This window comes from Salmo trutta, chromosome 32 (genome assembly GCF_901001165.1).
Source record: "Salmo trutta chromosome 32, fSalTru1.1, whole genome shotgun sequence".
In the NCBI taxonomy this organism is placed as follows: Eukaryota; Metazoa; Chordata; class Actinopteri; order Salmoniformes; family Salmonidae; genus Salmo; species Salmo trutta.
The window spans coordinates 33,737,715-33,759,490 of NC_042988.1; the positions used below are offsets into that span (position 1 = coordinate 33,737,715).

At 48.5% G+C, this 21,776-nt stretch overlaps 1 protein-coding gene across 1 annotated transcript in view; it reads right to left on the bottom strand.

Moving 5' to 3' along the window:
• Positions 1-21,776, bottom strand: part of prkar1b (protein kinase, cAMP-dependent, regulatory, type I, beta) — a gene marked incomplete in the record, with an annotated part of 165,702 nt that overhangs the window by 42,503 nt on the left and 101,423 nt on the right. The window contains 2 exon segments of the mRNA XM_029728892.1: positions 3,857-3,903; positions 9,780-9,841. Coding sequence (XP_029584752.1) covers positions 3,857-3,903; positions 9,780-9,841 — 109 coding nt within the window.

Genomic DNA, 21,776 nt, shown 5'->3' on the forward strand with positions numbered 1-21,776 from the left:
TTCTCCCTCTCCCTCTCCCCCACACCTTCTCTCTCCCTCTCCCTCTCCCCCACACCTTCTCTTTCTCTCTCCCTCTCCCCCACACCTTCTCTTTCTCTCTCCCTCTCATTCACACCTTATCCCTCTCTCCCCTCTATCGCTCAGCGGAGCTCGCCCACCTGGACCCAGTCCTCTCTGGTTACCTTACGTCTCCTCTCCCTCCCTCCCCCTCTCTGTCTCCTCTCCCTCTCTTCATCGTAAACCGATAAGGTTGTTTCCTGTTTGACTTTCCATCTGTTTTTTCTCTTTTTTTATCTCTCCACTTAACTCTATCTCTTTGTCGCTTCGGGTTCCTAAAACAAAAAGGTATTCTGACTGTTGTCATTGTGTGGAGTTCAGAGCGTGTCTGAGCCCCACACTAGCGTGACCAGACCGCAAGTCAATGAAGTCAGAAAAGACCCCAGGCCAGTGCTCATCATCATTTAACACAAACAGCAGTACAGTTGACCAATGTGAAGTATGTGCTAGCTTTGGTGATCTGCATGAATGAGGGTGTCCTATTGTGATTGTGAAGTCTTTGTGAGGTAAAGGTAGGTAGGACTGTGTGAGGTAGAGGTAGGTAGGACTGTGTGAGGTAGAGGTAGGTAGGTCTGTGTGAGGTAGAGGCAGGTAGGACAGTGTGAGGTATGGGTAAGTAGGTCTTTGAAAGGTATGGGTAGGTAGGTCTTTGTGAGGTATGGGTAGGTAGGTCTGTGTGAGGTATGGCTAGGTCGGTCTGTGTGAGGTAGAGGTAGGTAGGTCTGTGTGAGGTAGAGGTAGGTAGGTGTGCGTGAGGCAGAGGTACGTAGCTCTGTGTGAGGTAGAGGTAGGTAGGTCTGTGTGAGGTAGAGGTAGGTTTGTGTGAGGTATGAGTAGGTAGGTCTGTGTGAGGTAGAGGTAGGTGTGAGGTAGAGGTAGGTAGGTGTGAGGTAGAGGTAGGTGTGTGTGAGGTAGAGGTTGGTAGGTGTGCGTGAGGTAGAGGGAGGTAGGTGTGCATTAGGTAGAGGCAGGTAGGTCTGTGTGAGGTAGAGGTAGGTAGGTCTGTGTGAGGTATGGGTAGGTAGGTCTGTGTGAGGTAGAGGTAGGTATGAGGTAGCGGTACGTAGGTGTGTGTGAAGTAGAGGTAGGTAGGTCTGTGTGAGTTAGAGGTAGGTATGTCTGTGTGAGGTAGAGGTAGGTAGGTCTGTGTGAGGTATGGGTAGGTAGGTCTGTGTGAGGTAGAGGTAGATGTGAGGTAGAGGTAGGTGTGTGAGGTAGAGGTAGGTAGGTCTGCGTGAGGTAGAGGTAGGTAGGTAGGTCTGCGTGAGGTAGAGGTAGGTAGGTCTGTGTGAGGTAGAGGTAGGTAGGTCTGTGTGAGGTAGAGGTAGGTGAGCGTGTGTGAGGTAGAGGCAGGTAGGTCTGTGTGAGGTAGAGGTAGGTAGGTCTGTGTGAGGTACGGGTAGGTAGGTCTGTGTGAGGTATGGGTAGGTAGATCTGTGTGAGGTAAAGGTAGGTGTGAGGTAGAGGTAGGTAGGTCTGGTAGGTGTGCATGAGGTAGAGGTAGATAGGTCTGTGTGAGGTAGAGGTAGGTAGGTCTTTGTGAAGTAGATGTAGGTCGGTCTGTGTGAGGTAGAGGTAGGTGTGAGGTAGAGGTAGGTAGGTCTGTGTGAGGTAGAGGTAAGTAGGTCTGTGTGAGGTAGAGGTAGGTAGGTCTGTGTGAGGTAGAGGTAGGTAGGTCTGTGTGAGGTAGAGGTAGGTGTGAGGTAGAGGTAGGTGTGAGGTAGAGGTAGGTAGGTGTGTGTGAGGTAGAGGTAGGTGTGAGGTAGAGGTAGGTAGAGGTGTGTGAGGTAGAGGTAGGTAGGTATGCGTGAGGTAGAGGTAGGTAGGTGTGCGTGAGGTAGAGGTAGGTAGGTCTGTGTATGAGGTAGAGGTAGGTAGGTCTGTGTGAGGTAGAGGTAAGTAGGTCTGCATGAGGTAGAGGTAGGTAGGTCTGCGTGAGGTAGAGGTAGGTAGTTCTTTGTTAAGTAGATGTAGGTGGGTCTGTGTGAGGTAGAGGTAGGTAGGTGTGTGTGAGGTAGAGGTAGGTAGGTCTGTGTGAGGTAGAGGCAGGTAGGTCTGTGTGAGGTAGAGGTAGGTAGGTCTGTGTGAGGTAGAGGTAAGTAGATCTTTGTGAGGTATGGGTAGGTAGATCTTTGTGAGGTATGGCTAGGTCGGTCTGTGTGAGGTAGAGGTAGGTAGGTCTGTGTGCGGTATGGTTAGGTAGGTCTGTGTGAGGTAGAGGTAAGTAGGTCTTTGTGAGGTATGGGTAGGTAGGTGTGTGTGAGGTAGAGGTAGGTGGGTCTGTGTGAGGTAGAGGTAGGTAGGTCTGTGTGAGGTAGAGGTAGGTAGGTGTGTGTGAGGTAGAGGTAGAGGTAGGTAGGTGTGTGTGAGGTAGAGGTAGGTAGGTGTGTGTGAGATAGAGGTAGGTGTGAGGTAGAGGTAGGTAGGTGTGTGTGAGGTAGAGGTAGGTAGGTCTGCGTGAGGTAGAGGTAAGTAGCCCTGTGTGAGGTAGAGGTAGGTAGAACTGTGTGAGGTAGAGGTAGGAAAGTATGTGTGAGGTAGAGGTAGGAAGGTATGCGTGGGGTAGAGCTAGGAAGGTATGTGTGGGGTAGAGCTAGGAAGGTATGTGTGAGGTAGAGGTAGGAAGGTATGTGTGGGGTAGAGCTAGGAAGGTATGTGTGAGGTAGAGGTAGGAAGGTATGTGTGGGGTAGCGGTAGGAAGGTATGTGTGGGGTAGAGCTAGGAAGGTATGTGTGGGGTAGAGCTAGGAAGGTATGTGTGAGGTAGAGGTAGGAAGGTATGTGTGGGGTAGCGGTAGGAAGGTATGTGTGGGGTAGAGCTAGGAAGGTATGTGTGGGGTAGAGCTAGGAAGGTATGTGTGAGGTAGAGGTAGGAGGGTATGTGTGGGGTAGAGATCGGTAGGTCTGTGTGAGGTAGAGGTCGGTAGGTCTGTGTGAGGTAGAGATAGGAAGGTATGTGTAGGGTAGAGGTCGGTAGGTCTGTGTGAGGTAGAGGTCGGTAGGTCTGTGTGAGGTAGAGATAGGAAGGTATGTGTAGGGTAGAGGTCGGTAGGTATGTGTGAGGTAGAGGTCGGTAGGTCTGTGTGAGGTAGAGGTAGGAAGGTATGTGTGAGGTAGAAGTAGGAAGGTCTGTGTATGAGGTAGAGGTAGGTAGGTATGTGTGAGGTAAAAGTAGGAAGGTCTGTGTATGAGGTAGAGGTAGGTAGGTATGTGTGAGGTAGAAGTAGGAAGGTCTGTGTATGAGGTAGAGGTAGGTAGGTATGTGTGAGGTAGAGGTCGGTAGGTCTGTGTGAGGTAGAGGTAGGTAGGTGTGCGTGAGGTAGAGGTAGGTAGGTCTGTGTATGAGGTAGAGGTAGGAAGGTATGTGTGAGGTAGAGGTAGGAAGGTCTGTGTGAGGTAGAGATAGGAAGGTATGTGTGGGGTAGAGGTAGGTAGGTGTGCGTGAGGTAGAGGTAGGTAGGTCTGTGTATGAGGTAGAGGTAGGAAGGTATGTGTGAGGTAGGTAGGACACATATTGCTCTCTATCTCTGTGTAACAGAGGAAGTGGCTCTTGATTCGTTGAATTAGGTGTGTTACTACAGTAACTCTCAGATGTTCACTTCTCCTCTAAGAAGAGAGGGATGATTTTCTTGTCTCTCTCTCGTCTTTCCAATGAGAACTGGCTGGGGGTACTCGTAGAGAGGTTTGGTTAACACTGCTTTTATTAACCCTTATTTTACCAGGGAAGGTGACTGAGAATGACCTGGGGAGTTGTAGGGGAGTGGAGAGGGGAGGAATGAATAAGCCAATGGGAAACTTACATCCACCTCTCCTTGGTCAATCACATAGAAGTTGTCTCCTTCGTCACCTGTAGAGGAGAGAGTAATAGAAGTGTGAGAGAACATGAGAGAGAGAGAGAGAGAGAGAGAGAGAGAGAGAGAGAGAGCGCTCGGAAAATATCTGGGGTTTAATTAACCAATGATGTTTCAAGCCTGTGTCATTAACCCCTCCCCCTCGTGTATTTCTCCATGGTGGATTGATGGATTTGAACCCCCCTCATTCAGAAAAATAAAAATAAATGTCTGGGCAAACAGTGCAGTGCATTAAGAGCTCAGGACCATTTGTAAAGCGCTTCTGTCCTCCCCCCTTTCCCCCACAATCTACACCGTTCATAATGGCTGGATGATACTGAGGAAAATATCATGGTTGAGCTTACACACATCGGCAGACAGACAGGCAGGCAGGCAGGCAGGCAGACAGACGCACACTTTGTCCACCCCCACAAACACTTCCAGGGAAATCCAATAAGGATGCAAGCCAGAAGCCCTTAACTTTGGGAACCTCATGTCTCTCTCTCTCTCTCTCTCTCTCTCTCTCTCTCTCTCTCTCAGAAAGGGGCTATACCCATCGGTCTCTCTCTCTCTCTCTCTCTCTCTCTCTCTCTCTCTCTCTCTCAGAAAGGGGCTATACCCATCGGTCTCTCTCTCTCTCTCTCTCTCTCTCTCTCAGAAAGGGGCTATACCCATCTGTCTCTCTCTCTCTCTCTCTCTCTCTCTCTCTCTCTCTCTCTCTCTCTCTCAGAAAGGGGCTATACCCATCGGTCTCTCTCTCTCTCTCTCTCTCTCTCTCTCTCTCTCAGAAAGGGGCTATACCCATCGGTCTCTCTCTTCTTTCCCAGGTATTTAAACGGAAGGCCTCTAACAGCGTTAGGGCAACAACCTGCCCTGGCCTAGAGGGTACACGTGTGTGCATGGTGGGGGAGAGACAGTGAGTGTGTGTAAGTGTGTGTGTATGCAACCAATAGAATTTGATTTGTGTGTGACTGTGCGTGTGTGTGTGTGTGTCAGTGTCTGTCCCTGTGCGAGTGTACGCATGTGTGTGTGTATCCGTGTGTGTGTGTGTGTGTGTGTGTGTGTGTGTGTGTGTGTGTGTGTGTGTATCCGTGTGTGTGTGTGTGTGTGTGTGTGTGTGTGTATCTGTGTGTGTGTGTGTGTGTGTGTGTGTGTGTGTGTGTGTGTGTGTGTGTGTGTGTGTGTGTGTGTGTGTGTGTGTGTGAGATTGAGGAGTTGAAAGGCTGGAGGATCCCCGTGCTGAGGGTTCACAGGAGTTCATACAGCTAATTAATACTGTGTGTAGAGGCTAGAGTTGTTCATCACACACATTTATCACTGGAGAGGGGAGAGAGGTTCGGGACTGTGTCCTCTCTGTCCCCTCCATCCAACCTGCTTCAACCTGGCCGGCCTTCCTCAGCTCCCTCTCTCCCTCTTTCATCTCATCTCTCTCTGTCTTTCTGTCATTCCCTCATTCTCTCACTCCATCTCTCTATTCTCTCCACTCTTCCTGTCTTTTATCACCTTGGCTGTGAAGTCTTTGTTTCTCCTTCTAGCAGAACCCTGAGCCCCAAGACCGCAGGCAAATATTTGACAGAGACACACACAAAACACACAAACACAGACACATTCAGGTCGATGCACTCCAACACACACAGTAAGAAAGACCTTGTTTCAACATAGGGGAAGTGTAACAAGCATTGCTGCCAATGTTCTTTGACTGTCTTCAAAAGGACTACATCCCCAGGCTCACGTTTGCTTTGTGTCACCTGGCTGGAATGCTAAATGTACACCAACGACTGAGGAATATCAGTAGTCTTTTTACAGCAAACAAAATGTTACTGTGAGGTTCTATTGACTCTTTTGATATACTGTGTAGGTCTGTATTTGTACCGATATAGGATCTTAATTTGAGCCCATTTGCTACAGCAGGAAAATTATCCTGCAGCAACAAGAAACGTGAATTATTACATGGTTTATAATTAATGGACCTTTTTGTTGGGGTTGACACATTTTTCGTAAGGGAAAATCAAATCGGAAATGTCAAAGTAGGAAATTACAAACTTCAGAAGCCATTTTAAACCTCAAATACACTTTTACATTTCCTGCATTGCAGGGATGTTCTCCTGCAACAGGGTGATCAAATTAAGATTCTTCATTTGTACTTTTTACTTAAATACTGTAGTAGAATTCAAGTCTTAAGATCTGCCTGAGCCTCTTCTCTGACATGGTATGTTCTGCTGTTGTGTGAGAGCTGGGGTCATTTGAGGGCATTTTCAACCTCAAATTACAGCAGATAGAAAGTGTTTTTGAAACTAGCCTAGATGTGAACATTAGAAGGTGCCTTCATTCTGCACATGGCCAGACACAGATTCCTTGGTAACACAGACAGGGGTTGATCCTACATTTGAAATGCAGCAGATTAAGATGAGCTAGGCCACCAGTTAGGCTAGGCCACCGTGTTACATCAGGATAACAGTTTAGCCATATCTGGATAGTCCATTATATACACTGACTGTACAAAACATTAAGAACACCTTCCTAATATTGAGATGCACCTCATTTTGCTCTTAGAACAGCCTTAATTCGTTGGGGCATAGACTCTACAAGGTGTCGAAAGCATTCCACAGGAATTCCATGTTGACTCCAATGCTTCCCACAGTTGTGTCAAGTTGGCTGGATGTCCTTTGGGTGATGGAACATTCTTGATACACACGAGAAACTGTTGAGTGTGAAAAACCCAGCAGCGTTGCAGTTCTTGACTCTCTCAAACTGGTGCGCCTGGTACCTACTATCATACCCTGTTCAAAGGCACTTCAATCTTTTGTCTTGCCCATTCACCCTCTGAATGGTACACATACACAATCCATGTCTCAATTTTCTCAAAGCTTAACAATCCTTCTTTAACCCATCTACTCCCCTTCATCTATACTGACTGAAGTGGATTTAACAAGTGACATCAATAAATGATCATAGCTTCACCTGGATTCTCCTGGTCAGTTTATGTCATGGAAAGAGCAGGTGTTCCTAATGTCCTGTACACTCAGTTTTTATACTGTATACATATATATATATTTATACTGCTCAAAAAAATAAAGGCAACACTTAAACAACACATCCTAGATCTGAATGAAAGAAATCATCTTATTAAATACTTTTTTCTTTACATAGTTGAATGTGCTGACAACAAAATCACACAAAAATAATCATTGGAAATCCAATTTATCAATCCATGGAGGTCTGGATTTGGAGTCACACTCAAAATTAAAGTGGAAAACCACACTACAGGCTGATCCAACTTTGATGTAATGTCCTTAAAACAAGTCAAAATGAGGCTCAGTAGTGTGTGTGGCCTCCACGTGCCTGTATGACCTCCCTACAACGCCTGGGCATGCTCCTGATGAGGTGGCGGATGGTCTCCTGAGGGATCTCCTCCCAGACCTGGACTAAAGCATCCGCCAACTCCTGGACAGTCTGTGGTGCAACGTGGCGTTGGTGGATGGAGCGAGACATGATGTCCCAGATGTGCTCAATTGGATTCAGGTCTGGGGAACGAGCGGGCCAGTCCATAGCATCAATGCCTTCCTCTTGCAGGAACTGCTGACACACTCCAGCCACATGAGGTCTAGCATCGTCTTGCATTAGGAGGAACCCAGGGCCAACCGCACCAGCATATGGTCTCACAAGGGGTCTGAGGATCTCATCTCGGTACCTAATGGCAGTCAGGCTACCTCTGGCGAGCACATGGAGGGCTGTGCGGCCCCCCGAAGAAATGCCAGCCCACACCATGACTGACCCACCGCCAAACCGGTCATGCTGGAGGATGTTGCAGGCAGCAGAACGTTCTCCACGGCGTCTCCAGACTCTGTCACGTCTGTCACGTGCTCAGTGTGAACCTGCTTTCATCTGTGAAGAGTACAGGGCGCCACAGGCGAATTTGCCAATCTTGGTGTTCTCTGGCAAATGCCAAACAACCTGCACGGTGTTGGGCTGTAAGCACAACCCCCACCTGTGGACGTCGGGCCCTCATACCACCCTCATGGAGTCTGTTTCTGACTGTTTGAGCAGACACATGCACATTTGTGGCCTGCACCTCCTTGCACAAAGGCGGAGGTAGCGGTCCTGCTACTGGGTTGTTGCCCTCCTACGGCCTCCTCCACGTCTCCTGATGTACTGGCCTGTCTCCTGGTAGCGCCTCCATGCTCTGGACACTACGCTGACAGACACAGCAAACCTTCTTGCCACAGCTCGCATTGATGTGCCATCCTGGATGAGCTGCACTACCTGAGCCACTTGTGTGTGTTGTAGACTCCGTCTCATGCTACCACTAGAGTGAAAGCACCGCATTCAAAAGTGACCAAAACATCAGCCAGGAAGCATAGGAACTGAGAAGTGGTCTGTGGTCCCCACCTGCAGAACCACTCCTTTATTGGGGGTGTCTTGCTGTTGCCTATAATTTCCACCTGTTGTCTATTCCATTTGCACAACAGCATGTGAAATTTATTGTCAATCATTGTTGCTTCCTAAGTGGACAGTTTGATTTCACAGAAGTGTGATTGACTTGGAGTTACATTGTGTTGTTTAAGTGTTCCCTTTATTTTTTTGAGCAGTGTATATATATATATATATATATATATATATATACTGTTAAACCATAGATATCTTTGGCCAGGAGCTACAGCAGAGTCCAGACAGTGAACAGTGACATCAGTAGTCTGTAGTGTATACTGTAGTAATGTACTGTAGTAATGTACTGTAGCTATATTACACAGCAGCTGGGAAGCTCTCTCTCTCTCCCTCTGTCTCCCTTCCCCACTGCCTCTCTCTCTCTCTCCCTCTGTCTCCCTTCCCCACTGCCTCTCTCTCTCTCTCTCTCTCCCTCTGTCTCCCTTCCCCACTGTCTCTCTCTCTCTCTGTCTCCCTTCCCCACTGCCTCTCTCTCGCTCTCTCTCTCCCTCTTTCTCCCTTCCCCACTGCCTCTCTCTCTCTCTCTCTCTGTCTCCCTTCCCCACTGCCTCTCTCTCGCTCTCTCTCTCCCTCTTTCTCCTTTCCCCACTGCCTCTCTCTCTCTCTCTGTCTCCCTTCCCCACTGCCTCTCTCTCTCTCTCCCCCCTCTCTCTCCCTCTTCACCCACCTCCTAGTTATCACCAAATTAGGACAGATACTGTACAGTCTACCACAGGACCACTGTCTGGGGGAAGCAGGGAGGGAGAGAGAGAGGGTGTGTACACACCTATATGTGTGCCTATTGCCTGAATCTACTCTATACTGTGTGTTTGTGTCTGTCTCTGTGTGTGCCAATGTGTGGCTTAATCTGTTTGTGTCTGTCTGTATGTGTGTGTGAGAGCTTACAGTAAGTGTGTGGCTACGTGTGTTTGTTTGTCTGTGAGTCTGTGTTCGATAGGGAACCCCCCCCCCCCCCCAACAAATATGTCTGGACCAGATTGGCTCTGTTTAGCTTGAAAGGCTATGGGATGTCTAGACTGAGACCTTGGACTGCTGCGGTTAGACTGGGTAGTTACTAGCTGGCACAGCCACAAGGTCATAAACCCTGCCTATTTCTAAAAAGTATCTTCTTAAAATCTGATTTTAAACCTAACCCTAATCACACTGCTAACCTTATATTAAGACAAGAAAGCACATTTTTGTTTTCATGAATTTGACCGTTATAGGCAATTTTGACTTTGTCGCTGTGGTAACTAGTGACAACTGTCAGACTTGGAGGAAGTCACACTGACATCTGGTAGAAAGAGAGGGAGTACAGTCAGTACTGCATGTCTGCAGGAGTACTACCGTCTGTGTGTGTGTGTGTGGTAATACTACAGTTCAGTTTCAGTATGTACAGTAGGTCTACTATGTGTTCTGTACATGTGTGTATTACAGAGTTAACATATTATACATTATGTTCACAAACCTTGCTGAATAACTGTCTCTCCCGCAATGTGCATGACAGGGAACATGGCATCAAATATGTCACTATGAGGGAGAGAGAGAGAGGGAGAGAAAACAGGGGTTAGTATTGCCATTTGTCCGTCACACACACACACACACACACACACACACACACACACACACACACACACACACACACACACACACACACACACCCCTCAACATAGAAGTGTTTTCCACCAGCGATGTGTGACATTAGAGAAAGAGCAGTCTTCAACACAACTGTTAGTGCTCTCATCTCAGTCCTTTATGAAGGGGATCAGACTGCAAACAAACACGGTAGCCAAAGACACACACACACACAGCCCAGAGAACTCTGCATGACCCGGGGACACACACAGCACCTCAGCCCCAGCCCAACCACTTCCAATACACACTTGGACAAGCAGACCGCTAACCCTTCATCATCATCATCACCAGCTCCCACAATCCATCTGGAGCGCTGTCATCAACTCTTCACCGTCCAACACACACATCCTGAGTCCACCACATACAGTAAAAACAGGCATGCAGTCACTCAGAAATGCAAATGATTCTTTTTGAAATACTGTAGCTGCCTACCACCCAGACACAACTGTAATGTTGACAGGTGGAGGGGGGCAGAGAGAGGATCCTACTGTACAACTAAACTGGCTGTTTAGGACCACCAGCCCTCCTCCACCACCACCACCACCTCCTCCACCCCCCAGTGGTTTGTCCTGTTTAGGACCACCAGCACTCCTCCACCACCACCACCACCTCCTCCACCCCCCAGTGGTTTGTCCTGTTTAGGACCACCAGCACTCCTCCACCACCTCCTCCACCCCCCAGTGGTCTGTCCTGTTTAGGACCACCAGCCCTCCTCCACCCCCCAGTGGTCTGTCCTGTTTAGGACAACCAGCCCTCCTCCACCACCACCACCTCCTCCACCCCCCAGTGGTTTGTCCTGTTTAGGACAACCAGCCCTCCTCCACCACCACCACCACCACCACCTCCTCCACCCCCAGTGGTCTTTCCTGTTTAGGACAACCAGCCCTCCTCCACCACCACCTCCAGCCCTCCACCACCTCCTCCACGCCCCAGTGGTCTGTCCTGTTTAGGACCACCAGCCCTCCTCCACCACCACCACCTCCACCACCACCAGCCCTCCTCCACCTCCACCCCCCAGTGGTCTGTCCTGTTTAGGACTACCAGCCCTCCTCCACCACCACCACCACCACTACCAGCCCTCCTCCACCACCACCACCACCACCTCCAGCCCTCCACCACCTCCTCCACGCCCCAGTGGTCTGTCCTGTTTAGGACCACCAGCCCTCCTCCACCACCACCACCTCCACCACCACCAGCCCTCCTCCACCTCCACCCCCCAGTGGTCTGTCCTGTTTAGGACTACCAGCCCTCCTCCACCACCACCACCAGCCCTCCTCCTCCACCACCACCACCAGCCCTCAACCTCCTCCACCACCACCACCACCACCAGCCCTCAACCTCCTCCACCCCCCAGTGGTCTGTCCTGTTTAGGACAACCAGCCCTCCTCCACCACCACCACCAGCCCTCCTCCTCCACCACCACCACCAGCCCTCCTCCACCACCACCACCACCACCAGCCCTCCACCTCCTCCACCCCCCAGTGGTCTGTCCTGTTTAGGACAACCAGCCCTCCTCCACCACCACCACCAGCCCTCCTCCACCACCACCACCACCAGCCCTCCACCTCCTCCACCCCCCAGTGGTCTGTCCTGTTTAGGACAACCAGCCCTCCTCCACCACCACCACCACCCCCACCACCTCCACCACCAGCCCTCCTCCACCACCACCACCGCCACCACCACCAGCCCTCCACCACCTCCACCCCCCAGTGGTCTGTCCTGTTTAGGACCACCAGCCCTCCTCCACCACCACCAGCCCTCCTCCACCTCCTCACCCTCCAGTGGTCTGTCCTGGCTTGTGTCACTACCAAGTCACAACCCATCTGTCGAGAGCCCTGTTGTGGGATAGGCCTAATAGGTCTGCGTGGGTGTTGTGGCTTGGACGGCTTGTTGTGCACCATGCCATCAAAGGAGCAGCTGAAACTACTGACTGTCTAAAAGAGTGGCTGAACAAAACTAAAAAACCTGTTTGTTGCAGCTGGTACATTTTAACAGTGTATGTGTGTGTGTGTGTCTGTGTTCAGAGCCACATGAGGAAACTGAGGCGTGACTCTGCAGCACCAGCCTGGTATCATAGACTAGACGTAACATAGTAAATGTAAATCCTGGGCCCTCAAAATAGTATGATATGTTACGTTTGGTATGGTTACATAAGACAGGTGGTTACTTAATCCTTTACACTCATGGGAATTGGCCTATATGCATAGGGATTAATTGAAATGTTTCTTAAAGAAGAAAAATTAAAAGCATATGCTATGCATAATCATGGTAGCAATCAAAAGGGAACCGTTCTGAGATCATGGGAAAATGATTAGACTTAAGATCTAAGGCACTGCATCTCTAGAGGCGTCACTACAGACCCTGCAGTGCTAGAGGCATCACTACAGACCCTGGTTCGATTCCAGGCTGTATCACAAATCGGCCATGATTGGGAGTCCCATTTGGCGGCACACAATTGGCTCAGTGTCATCCGGTTTAGGGTTTGGCCGGGGTAGGCCGTCATTGTAAATAAGAATATGTTCTTAACTGACATGCCTAGTTAAATAAAGGTTGAATAAAGGTTAAATAAAAAAATAAAAGGTGAGGACACAACAGTTCACCTGACAAGACTGAATACAAAAACTACAAAAACTTGTGTTGATTTTATGTGCATTTTACATTTACTGTACTTTTCGTCGCAGTTTTTGATAACGAAATCTGAAAATACTCTGTATACTGTACATTCATTAACATGATACAACTATTCCTGGAAAATGTGGTGTAGGTGCAACATAAGACAAAACAATGACAAGGGTTTGAGTGAGAGGACTAACTGGTGTCTCCAAGTGGACACACACCTCTACAAAGTGTGCACAGTTCCTGTTGGAGCTAGTAACACAAGCATTTCGCTACACCCCCAATAACAGCTGCTAAATATGTTTATGCAACCAATATCAGTTAATTTGAGGAAATACAGCAAGAACACTTGTAGTTGTTTTGTTTGGAAAACAACCCTGAATCCCCGCCATCACACAATTACTGTTGTTGTTAATGGAATCAAAAAATGGTCCATTATAAATCGCAATCTAGGTCAGGTGGGTATCATCTGAAAGCCGGCTCTAATGCCAACACGAGTAAGTCATAAAATATGATATTACAGTGTTAGGATTTCACAATGCAATTCAGGGAAACAGATCATCATTTTGTTGAGCATAGAAAGGAGTCATGAGTGCATTCAGGTGGGTGTGCTGTTGTGAATGTTCAGAACGTCTGTCAGTCAAAGCCCATACAGCGCTGTGAAGCACAGAGCCTGAGCTCTGATGTCATGTTTAGCATGTTACTGTACAGCTACTGTGTTCCAATGTAGGCATTTATCAGTGCCCAAATCTGACATATCAACCGTATACGGGTATGAGTGTAAAAGGCTACGTCAAAAAATGAAAGGAGGGTGGTTGGTTGGAGTGGAGGGGTAGGTGTGTATAACACGAACGTCTAACAACACAAAGGTTAGTGTTCCAATCTCACCACGGAGAATTTAGACAGGTAGCCTAGTGGTTAGAGACAGGTAGTCTAGTGGTTAGAGACAGGTAGCCTAGTGGTTAGAGACGGGTAGCCTAGTGGTTAGAGACAGGTAGCCTAGTGGTTAGAGACGGGTAGCCTAGTGGTTAGAGACAGGTAGCCTAGTGGTTAGAGACGGGTAGTCTAGTGGTTAGAGACAGGTAGCCTAGTGGTTAGAGACAGGTAGCCTAGTGGTTAGAGACAGGTAGCCTAGTGGTTAGAGACAGGTAGCCTAGTGGTTAGAGACGGGTAGTCTAGTGGTTAGAGACAGGTAGCCTAGTGGTTAGAGACGGGTAGCCTAGTGGTTAGAGACAGGTAGCCTAGTGGTTAGAGACGGGTAGCCTAGTGGTTAGAGACAGGTAGCCTAGTGGTTAGAGACGGGTAGCCTAGTGGTTAGAGACAGGTAGCCTAGTGGTTAGAGACGGGTAGCCTAGTGGTTAGAGACAGGTAGCCTAGTGGTTAGAGACGGGTAGTCTAGTGGTTAGAGACAGGTAGCCTAGTGGTTAGAGACAGGTAGCCTAGTGGTTAGAGACAGGTAGCCTAGTGGTTAGAGACAGGTAGCCTAGTGGTTAGAGACGGGTAGTCTAGTGGTTAGAGACAGGTAGCCTAGTGGTTAGAGACGGGTAGCCTAGTGGTTAGAGACAGGTAGCCTAGTGGTTAGAGACGGGTAGCCTAGTGGTTAGAGACAGGTAGTCTAGTGGTTAGAGACGGGTAGTCTAGTGGTTAGAGACAGGTAGCCTAGTGGTTAGAGACAGGTAGCCTAGTAGTTAGAGACAGGTAGGCTAGTGGTTAGAGACAGGTAGCCTAGTGGTTAGAGACAGGTAGCCTAATGGTTAGAGACGGGTAGCCTAGTGGTTAGAGACAGGTAGCCTAGTGGTTAGAGACAGGTAGCCTAGTGGTTAGAGCATTGGGCCAGTAACCAAAACGATGCTGGATCGAATCCCTGAGCTGACAAGGTAAACATATGTCGTCCTGCCCCTGAACAAGGCAGTTAACCCACTGTTCCGCGGTAGGCCGTCATTATAAATAAGAATTTGTTCTTAACTGACTTGCCTAGTTAAATAAAAGTTCATTAGCAACTTTGCAACTACTTAGCATGTTAGCTAACCTAACTCCTAAGCCTTAACCTTAATCATAACCTTTAACCCTAGCCACCTAGACCCCTAGCTAACGTTAGCCCCCAAAAATTGGAAATCATAAATTACATACGTATTGCAAATTTGTAACATATTGTATGAATTGCAATTTGTAATATATCATACAAAATGGATGATGGACATCCACAAATTAATACGTGCTATATAAAATGTAACATATCACACTAAATTGATAGAGATAGATTTACATTTACTATATTACGTCCACTCCTGAGTCCAGGTTGGCAACACACTCAATGGGTCGTTTAAATGCATTGTGTTGGTTAGTTCTGCAGCACAATAAACAGGTTGTTTAAATGCATGGTGTTGGTTCGTTCCACAGATAAAAGCTAGTGGGATGGGCAGGGACAGGAAAATATCCATCCCTCCCTATCTTTTTATCTTACTCTCTCCCTTTCCCTCACTCTCTATTTGCCTCCCTCCCTCCCTCCCTCCCTCCCTCCCTCCCTCTGTCTCGGGCATATTTATCTATTAAATCAGCTGCATACCATCAGTCTTATATTAAAATATATAATAAATATAAAGAAGCTGGATATCAAAGACATACAGAGCCACAGGATCCACTGAGTGACTGAGTGTGTGTGTGTGTGTGTGTGTGTGTGTGTGTGTGTGTGTGTGTGTGTGTATGTTTGTGTGTGTAGTAGGATATGTGAATGCGGAAGTACAGATGTGAGGTGGTAGAGGTGAGGTGAGGTGGTGGAGGTGGTGTAGAGGTGGTGGGGTGGTGGAGGTGAGGTGGTGGAGGTGGGGATGTTGGAGGTAGAGGTGGTGGAGGTGGGGGTGGTAAAGGTGGTTGGGGTGGTGGTGTTGGGGGTGGTGGAGGTAGAGGTGGTGGTGGTGGAGGTAGAGGTGGTGGGGTAGAGGTAGAGGTGGTGGTGGAGGTAGAGGTGGTGGTGGGGGAGGTAGAGGTGGTGGGGTGGGGTGGTGGAGGTAGAGGTGGTGGGGGTGGAGGTAGAGGTGGTGGGGGTGGTGGCAGTAGAGGTGTTTGGGGTGATGGAGGTAGAGGTGGTGGTGGTGGAGGTACAGGTGGTGGGGGTGGCAGTATAGGTGGTGGAGGTAGAGGTGGTGGGGGTGGTGGAGGTGGCAGTAGAGGTGGTGGAGGTGGGGTGGTGGAGGTGGCGGTGGAGGTGGTGGAGGTGGAGATGGGGTGGTGGAGGTGGCGGTAGAGGTGGTGGGGGTGGCGGTAGAGGTGGTGGAGGTGGGGGTGGTGGAGGTGGTGGTAGAGGTGGTGGGGATGTTGGTGGTGGTGGAGGTGGTGGTAGAGGTGGTGGTAGAGGTGGTAGAGGTGATGGTGGAGGTGGTGGTAGAGGTGGTGGTGGTAGAGGTGGTGGTAGAGGTGGTGGTGGTGGTAGAGATGGTAGAGGTGGTGGTGGTGGAGGTAGAGGTGGTAGAGGTGGTGGTAGAATGACTCCCTAGGTATTTGATGATGTGATGAGGTGGTAGAGATGGTGGAGGTGGTGGTAGAATGACTCCCTAGGTATTTGATGATGTGATGAGGTGGTGGAGGTGGTGGTGGTAGAATGACTCCCTAGGTATTTGATGATGTGATGAGGTGGTAGAGATGGTGGAGGTGGTGGTAGAATGACTCCCTAGGTATTTGATGATATGAAGAGGTGGTAGAGATGGTGGAGGTGGTGGTAGAATGACTCCCTAGGTATTTGATGATGTGATGAGGTGGTGGAGGTGGTGGTGGTAGAATGACTCCCTAGGTATTTGATGATGTGATGAGGTGGTAGAGGTGGAGGTGGAGGTAGAATGACTCCCTAGGTATTTGATGATGTGATGAGGTGGTAGAGATGGTGGAGGTGGTGGTAGAATGACTCCCTAGGTATTTGATGATGTGATGAGGTGGTGGAGGTGGTGGTAGAATGACTCCCTAGGTATTTGATGATGTGATGAGGTGGTAGAGATGGTGGAGGTGGTGGTAGAATGACTCCCTAGGTATTTGATGATGTGATGAGGTGGTGGAGGTGGAGGTAGAATGACTCCCTAGGTATTTGATGATGTGAAGAGGTGGTAGAGATGGTGGAGGTGGTGGTAGAATGACTCCCTAGGTATTTGATGATGTGGTGGAGGTGGAGGTAGAATGACTCCCTAGGTATTTGATGATGTGATGAGGTGTATAAAAGTTGTGTTGACAAGTTGGATTTGGCCAGCTGGTGGCTCTGTGGCCACTGACACACACACACACACACACGCACACGCACACGCACACACACACACACACTGTACTAACAAAGATACGCATGCACGCAAATGCAAGGACATTCCTGCCCCCCCCAAACCGGTGTACATGATACACCCAACATCCCACCTATACATACACAAGCACATAAAAACAACACACACACACACCATCCCACCCACTCTATACCACGGCACGCCACAGTGCACCTGAGAGCTACAAGCCACTTAGTAGTGATTAGTCACAACAACATCTGCAACAGCACAGCCAACAGCTGATCTCACATCTGTGGCCATCTCACATATAACATGGGGCTTGTTTGTGATGACGTTTCAACAGCTGATCCTAGATCAGGTCACAGAGTTCTAGAGAGGACGAGGACTCAGTCCCTTGACCGGGGGATGTCTGGTGGGGGTGTATCTCAATAGTCTAAAGTGGCATCCTCTTCTCGTCTCCTTACTAGATACTATGTGACAGAACAAGACAGGAGGGGAAAGCTGTCATTCCTTTGACTATTCAGGTCAGTGCAGATGAAGGAAAGGAGACAAGGAAGCTACTTCAGTCTATTGAGATGGACCCTCTTTCAATCAGCAGCCACACTGGAAACCAGGAAGCTGAGCACTCTGGGACATGCAGCACTTCAGCATGTACCTTCTAGGTGTGTATCTTGGCCTATCCAGTGCCACACCTGTAACACCTGGTCGTTGTGTGTGTGTGAGACTCAGAGAGCAGCCACGATGATGTCAGCCAACGGAATGTGTCAAATGAATGTTCCGGGCCCAGATGTTGGACTTTGGTCTGCAATGATGGGTTGAGGGCCTAGTGATCTGTTTAGGAGAGACAGCACCTGTCAGAATACAATGTAGCCCATGTGGACTCCGTCCCCTTGGCCGGGAGCAGACGATTTAAAAAATAAATGTTTTTGTACCCCAGCCAATACTGGGCCAATCATCCAGGATGTGATGCAGCCTGGATTCGAACCAGGGACTGCAGTGACATCTCTTGCACTGAGATGGAGTGCCTTAGACTGCTGCGACACTCGGGAGCCCTAATGCCCACGATGTTACCATGACGACAGGATCAAAGGGACTATGTTTCTCTCTCTCTCTCTCTCTCTCTCTCTGTATATATATGTATGTATATATATATATATATATATATATATATGTATGTACACTGCTCAAAAAAATAAAGGGAACACTTAAACAACACATCCTAGATCTGAATGAAAGAAATAATCTTATTAAATACTTTTTTCTTTACATAGTTGAATGTGCTGACAACAAAATCACACACAAATAATCAATGGAAATCCAATTTATCAACCCATGGAGGTCTGGATTTGGAGTCACACTCAAAATTAAAGTGGAAAACCACACTACAGGCTGATCCAACTTTGATGTAATGTCCTTAAAACAAGTCAAAATGAGGCTCAGTAGTGTGTGTGGCCTCCACGTGCCTGTATGACCTCCCTACAACGCCTGGGCATGCTCCTGATGAGGTGGCGGGTGGTCTCCTGAGGGATCTCCTCCCAGACCTGGACTAAGGCATCCGCCAACTCCTGGACAGTCTGTGGTGCAACGTGGCGTTGGTGGATGGAGCGAGACATGATGTCCCAGATGTGCTCAATTGGATTTAGGTCTGGAGAATGGGCGGGCCAGTCCATAGCATCAATGCCTTCCACTTGCAGGAACTGCTGACACACTCCAGCCACATGAGGTCTAGCATTGTCTTGCATTAGGAGGAACCCAGGGCCAACCGCACCAGCATATGGTCTCACAAGGGGTCTGAGGATCTCATCTCGGTACCTAATGACAGTCAGGCTACCTCTGGCGAGCACATGGAGGGCTCTGCGGCCCCCCGAAGAAATGCCACCCCACACCATGACTGACCCACCGCCAAACCGGTCATGCTGGAAGATGTTGCAGGCAGCAGAACGTTCTCCACGGCATCTCCAGACTCTATCACGTCTGTCACGTGCTCAGTGTGAACCTGCTTTCATCTGTGAAGAGCACAGGGCGCCAGTGGCGAATTTGCCAATCTTGGTGTTCTCTGGCAAATGCCAAACATCCTGCACGGTGTTGGGCTGTAAGCACAACCCCCAACTGTGGACGTCGGACCCTCATACCACCCTCGTGGAGTCTGTTTCTGACCGTTTGAGCAGACACATGCACATTTGTGGCCTGCTGGAGGTCATTTTGCAGGGCTCTGGCAGTGCTCCTCCTTGCACAAAGGCGGAGGTAGCGGTCCTGCTGCTGGGTTGTTGCCCTCCTACGGCCTCCTCCACGTCTACTGATGTACTGGCCTGTCTCCTGGTAGCACCTCCATGCTCTGGACACTACGCTGACAGACACAGCAAACCTTCTTGCCACAGCTCGCATTGATGTGCCATCCTGGATGAGCTGCACTACCTGAGCCACTTGTGTGGGTTGTAGACACCGTCTCATGCTACCACTAGAGTGAAAACACCGTCAGCATTCAAAAGTGACCAAAACATCAGCCAGGAAGCATAGGAACTGAGAAGTGGTCTGTGGTTACCACCTGCAGAACCACTCCTTTATTGGGGGTGTCTTGCTAATTGCCTATAATTTCCACCTGTTGTCTATTCCATTTGCACAACAGCATGTGAAATTTATTGTCAATCAGTGTTGCTTCCTAAGTGGACAGTTTGATTTCACAGAAGTGTGATTGACTTGGAGTTACATTGTGTTGTTTGTGTTCCCTTTATTTTTTTGAGCAGTATATATGTATATATATGAGAGAAAAGAGTCGGCCTTCTCTCAGAGCGCCTCACAACAATGGCTGCCCTGTTCTGACAGAGTGAGAGGCAGAGAGAGAGAGAGAGACCAAATCTATCGCCCAAACACTAGGGCCCAGGAAGTTCACCTGCAACCTGGGGAGGGAGGGATAGAGGGAGAAAAGAGCAGAGAGGGATGGAGGGATAGGTGGTGGTCTATGGAGACAAAGCTCCTGTCACAGACAGGTAGGGGGGAGGATGAGGAAGAGTCGCCCCTGGAGGTAAAGTCTCTTATCTGGCTGACATAACTCTGACTTCACTGCAGGGCTAGGCAGGCTCCCACCCACCTCTACTCTCTAGGGGCTGAGTGCTGTACATTCATCTATTCTACAACACACTGTCTTTCTTCACAACACACACACACACCAGAAATCCCACATACCTGTCCAGGACAATACACAATATAGTGTGTGTGTGTGTGTGTGTGTGTGTGTGTGTGTGTGTGTGTGTGTGTGTGTGTGTGTGTGTGTGTGTGTGTGTGTGTGTGTGTGTGTGTGTGTGTGTGTGTGTGTGTGTACAACAATGTAGATGGTGCATGAAGTAGGTCATAGGAAGTTAAAGCAGATAGTTAACTTAGATCAGGCACTGGGTTGACTGACTGGCATCTAGCAGCAGATCAACTAGACTACAAGGGAACTGATAAGATGTGATGATGATGGTATATGGCTTAATGTATTACGTTTACACAGTACAATGGGTTCATACAGGAAGGTGTGTTAAGGGTTTAATCAATGCAGAAAGGCCTGTTATCAGCCCTCGTACCAGTCCCCAGTGTGATCAATGAGCAGAGAGTGGATGAGACTACTCCCTCTATCACAGCCACAATATCTACCTGTCACCAGCTAGAGTGGAGGGGAGGTGTGTGTGTGTAAGCGATACATGCCTCTCTCACACACGCACGCACGCACGCACGGACACACACACACACACACACACACACACACACACACACACACACACAGACACACACACAGTGTTTCAACACCAACTCATTCTCTGATTTATCGTTAGAACTCTTCATCTCAAGCTGAGAACGGAGGGAGAATGGTTCTGCAGGGGAAATAGATTCCACTAGACTAGATTCCACTAGACTAAATTCCACTAGACTAGATTCCACTAGACTAAATTCCACTAGACTAGATTCCACTAAACTAGATTCCACTAAACTAGATTCCACTAGAGTAGATTCCAAATAAATCAAATCAAATGTATATGTCACATACACATGGTTAGCAGGTGTTAATGCAAGTGTTGCGAAATGCTTGTGCTTCTAGTTCCGACCATGCAGTAATATCTAACAAGTAATCTACCAATTCCACAACAACTACCTTATACACACACGTGTAAAAGAATGAATACGAATATGTACATAAAATATATAAATGAGTGATGGCTGAACGGCATAGGCAAGATGCAGTAGATGGTATGGAGTACAGTATATACATGTGAGATGAGTAATGTAGGGTATGAAAACATATAAAGCAGCATTGTTTAAGGTGGCTGGTGATACATTACATCAGGATGGCAAGATGCAGTAGATGGTATAGAGTACAGTATATACATATGAGATGAGTAATGTAGGTTATGAAAACATTATATAAAGTGGCATTGTTTAAAGTGGCTAGTGATACATCTAATACATCAAGATGCAGTAGATGGTATGGCGTACAGTATATACATATGAGATGAATAATGTAGGTTATGTAAACATTAACTAATATAAATAATATAAAGTGGCAAGTGATAAATTGATTACATCAATTTTCCCATTATTAAAGTGCCTTGAGTTGAGTCAGTATGTTGGCAGCAGCCACTCAATGTTAGTGATGTCTGTTTAACAGTCTGATGGCCTTGAGATAGAAGCTGTTTTTCAGTCTCTCGGTCCCAGCTTCGATGCACCTGTACTGACCTCGCCTTCTGGATGTTAGCGGGGTGAACAGGCAGTGGCTCGGGTGGTTGTCCTTGATGATCTTTTTGGCCTTCCTGTGACATCGGGTGGTGTAGGTGCCCTGGAGGGCAGGAAGTTTGCACCTGGTGATGTGTTGTGCAGACCTCACTACCCTCTGGAGATCCTTCCGGTTATGGGCGGAGCAGCTGCCATACCAGGCGGTGATACAGCCCGACAGGATGCTCTCGATTGTGCATCTGTAAAAG